This window comes from Volvox carteri (genome assembly GCF_000143455.1).
Source record: "Volvox carteri f. nagariensis unplaced genomic scaffold VOLCAscaffold_130, whole genome shotgun sequence".
NCBI lineage: Eukaryota > Viridiplantae > Chlorophyta > Chlorophyceae > Chlamydomonadales > Volvocaceae > Volvox > Volvox carteri.
The window spans coordinates 55,897-59,614 of NW_003307673.1; the positions used below are offsets into that span (position 1 = coordinate 55,897).

Here is a 3,718-nt window from a genome sequence, read left to right on the forward strand (position 1 = left end):
TTCCTACTTCTTAATTCCGTAGTTCGACGCGCGATTTGACCTGCAATTCGCTGCGCGCTGTGCCCGCTTCGCCGCGTGCTTCGATTCCGCGCCGGAGTGGATGCCGTACGCGTTTCATGCAGCGCCGTTCTTCGGTTCTGATCCTTGCAATTCCTCCTGTCGCTGCGCTTGCGTACTTTCCAGCTTTTCTCTCACGCTTTTCGCTTTCCGCTGTATTTGTACCGTTTTCGTCGTTTGCGACCTACCACAGCTTAACAGCTGAATTAGTGTGCGTTTTCGCTTCGTCGGGTTCGCTTTCATGTCGGATCAGTTGCCTGGTTCGAAACGGCTCCGGCTTGGCTCGCTAGCGGACGGCTTCCGTGGTGGAAGAACACGGCCGTTCCTTGATTTGGGTGCGAGTGTTTCATCTGAGCAGCAGCAGCAACATTCCGCATCGCCTGCACAGCAGCAGCATGCTGCACAACAGCGGACGGGCGTACGAATCGATCCAACGGGGCCGGCAGAGGTTCGCCAGCAGACGGCAGCAGCTGCAAATATGCAGCTGGAGGGGTACCACCAGGATGAGGACCCTTCTGCTGCGGATGTACGCGAGAGATGGCGGCGCCAGAAAGCTGCACAGCGTGCGGCCGCTCTTCCTGAGCTACGACAGCTGCAGCGGCAGCAGGACGCTGCACGGCATGCGGCTGCACGTGCTGCCCCGGAGGTGAGGGCACGGCAGCAGGTGGTTAACACCGCACAACATGCCGCTGCGCATGCCGATCTGGAGGTGAGAGCACAGCAGCAGGTGCGGAACACTGCACGGCGCGCAGCTGCACGTGCTGACCCGGAGGTGAGAGCGCAGGAGCAACTGCGTGACACTGCGCAGCATGCAGGTGCCCGTTCTGACCCGGGGGTGAGGGCGCAGCAGCAGCAGCGGAACACAGTGCAGCATGCGGCTGCCCGTGCTGACCCGGAGGTGAGGGCGCGGCAGCAGCTGCGTGACGCTGCACAGCATGCAGCTGCACGTGCTGACCCGGAGGTGAGGGCGCTTCAGCAGCAGTCAAACACTGCACAGCATGCGGCTGTGCGGCAGATGCATCAGCATGACCAGCAGGCCGCCCCTAGGGACACACTATTGGCTCGCATGCACCGTCTTCTGCGCTTCACGGACCTTCATCGTGACGCTGCCATTGACTTGCCCGACTTCCTTTTGGCGATTCCAGAGGCCCGCGTGCAGGACCTTCCGGGCGGTCAGTTACCGCCTGACAGGCAGGTCCCATACACAGTGCAGCTGCAATGTGCATCGACCATGGCTGTTGCCTTGCGCCGGCGCATGCCTTCCCGTGTCTGTGCTGTGTGCTCGGAAGTGTGCTCGGAGGACCAGTCGACGGTGCTGCCTTGGATGGAGATCCCCAACGTCGACATTCTACGTGCAGACGTCATGTGCACGGACGCTGTGCAGCGCTGGGGACGTACTCTGGTGTGGCGGCGGATGGCGCGTACAGCTCAGGGAGAAGCACCACCACCGCCTGATCCGGTCCTGCCAGCTCGGTATCGTGTTAGCCAGGCTGAGCGGGTTGCTGCTGTGGATGGTGATGGAGCAGGCAGGCTGGTAGATGATGCAGCGGAAGGGGCATTGGAGATGGGTGGTGATGCTCCGGAGACTGGTGATTTAGAGGCAGCGGCGGCTGAGCAGGAGCCACCCGAGCAACTTCCGCCGGACCAACAGCCGCGTCCTCCGCGGGTGCTGCCCAGAGCCTGCCTTGATGACCCAGCTAGTGTGGAGGTGCCGTACTGCATGCGGTTGGAGGCGGATCTGCCCAACCGCACTATGCTGGTCGGCGATGGTGTTGCAGAACGCATCTTCGTATGCAACACCTGCCACAAGGCCTTGAGTGGTAAGTCAGTTTGTGCTGCATGCTGCTCATCATAGCTATGATGTCTAACTCAGTGCGGCACATTCTGCCTGCGTCTCTTCTGTTCCATTCATCTGCAGCATGTGCTTGCCTCTCCTGCCTTTGCTGCCTGCTTTCCTATTGATTCCCTAGTCGTCTCGGACCTACTTGCCCGTGCATGCCCCCCTCCTACAGCCCGACGAGTTCCCGAAGCTGCGCTGGCGCGCCTGGACCCTGGCGATGTGCCGCGCGTCAACCATCTGGGCGACCCTCTGCCGTCGCCCACTTTCCTGGAGGGACAGCTTCTGGGCCGCGGTCGCATCATCCAGCAGTTGCTCATCATGTACCTGGCAGACCGACCGCCGGACGTCTTCCCACGTGCTGTAAAGACTCACGGCATTGGGGTCGTAAATCCTGACCCGAATATGCTGCGAGCACAACTGCCGGCGCGGGCGTCCGACCTGGCCGGCGCTATCACGGTTGTGTGTGTCGACCAGGTTCGCAACCGGGCGGAGCTGCTGGAACGCGTGCAAAAGGCGCCAGGTCTACAGGTGCGAGGACAGGTCATCGTCGCCTGGGTCCGTTTCTTGCAGCACAACGACGAGGAGGAGCTGGCTGTTGATGAGGATGCTCTGCAGGAGTACGAACGCATGGGCTGTGCTGCAGGTGTGCCGGACGAAATCTTGCAGGCTGCCCTTGCGCCGACTGATCCGGAGGTGGCGAACGTTCTCCGCACCACCTTCCTGCACGATCGCACGGGTGCGGCAGGTGTGCGGCAGTTCCAGGACGTGGTGGAAGCGGCTGTTCGTGATGGCAATCTTGCCGATGCAACTGCGGCACCTGACATGGATCCTGCGGGACCGGTGCAACCTACGCTGGCGGATCCGACCCTGGATGCAGGTGTGTTATTTTGTTGCTGTGTTTGGTACGATCTGTTGTGTAATCTCTGCTTTCGTGTTGCCCTCACACTGCACCTCCTGCATCGGACAGCCGCTACCGCCACTGTCCCGTGCATCGAAAGAATGCTCCTCTTGTGCTGACAAATCTCGATGCACAGCCTGACCTGCCGGATAGGCTGGACTCTTGCAGCACACTCGCCTGTCCCGCTGGTGATGTGTTCTACTACTCCCCCGTGTATGTTATTGAGTGCAGGGCAACTTGCCGATGCAACTGCGGCGCCTGACGTGGATCCTGCAGGACCGGTGCAACCTACACTGGCGGATCCGACCCCGGATGCAGGTGTGTTCTTTTGTTGCTGTGTTTGGTGTGATCTGTTGTGTACTCTCTGCTTTCGTGTTGCCCTCACACTGCACCTCCTGCATCGGACAGCCGCTACCGCCACTGTCCCGTGCATCGAACGAATGCTCCTCTTGTGCTGACGAATCTCGATGCACAGCCTGACCTGCCGGATAGGCTGGACTCTTGCAGCACACTCGCCTGTCCCGCTGGTGATGTGTTCTACTACTCCCCCGTGTATGTTATTGAGTGCAGGGCAACTTGCCGATGCCTGCGGCGCCTGACGTGGATCCTGCAGGACCGGTGCAACCTACACTGGCGGATCCGACCCCGGACTGCAGGTGTGTTCTTTTGTTGCTGTGTTTGGTGTGATCTGTTGTGTACTCTCTGCTTTCGTGTTGCCCTCACACTGCACCTCCTGCATCAAACAGCCGCTACCGCCACTCGTCTTGTGCATCGAACGAATGCTCCTCTTGTGCTGACGGATAGTCTCGATGCACAGCCCGACTTGCCGGATAGGCTGGGACTCTTGCAGCTACACTCGCCTGTCCCGCTGTTGATGTGTTCTACTACTCCCCCGTGTATGTTATTGACTGCCAACTTGCCGA

At 60.3% G+C, this 3,718-nt stretch overlaps 1 protein-coding gene across 1 annotated transcript in view; it reads left to right on the plus strand.

Annotated features, from left to right (window-relative positions):
* Positions 1 to 535: 535 nt before the first annotated feature.
* The window catches only part of VOLCADRAFT_100610 (uncharacterized protein), a gene marked incomplete at both ends in the record, with an annotated part of 22,844 nt that continues 19,661 nt past the window's right edge, over positions 536 to 3,718 (plus strand). Inside the window, 9 exons of the mRNA XM_002959160.1 lie at positions 536 to 703; positions 767 to 784; positions 830 to 955; positions 1,019 to 1,877; positions 2,070 to 2,425; positions 2,468 to 2,540; positions 2,643 to 2,774; positions 3,072 to 3,113; positions 3,409 to 3,451. Coding sequence (XP_002959206.1) covers positions 536 to 703; positions 767 to 784; positions 830 to 955; positions 1,019 to 1,877; positions 2,070 to 2,425; positions 2,468 to 2,540; positions 2,643 to 2,774; positions 3,072 to 3,113; positions 3,409 to 3,451 — 1,817 coding nt within the window. The remainder of the gene's footprint in view (positions 704 to 766; positions 785 to 829; positions 956 to 1,018; positions 1,878 to 2,069; positions 2,426 to 2,467; positions 2,541 to 2,642; positions 2,775 to 3,071; positions 3,114 to 3,408; positions 3,452 to 3,718) is intronic.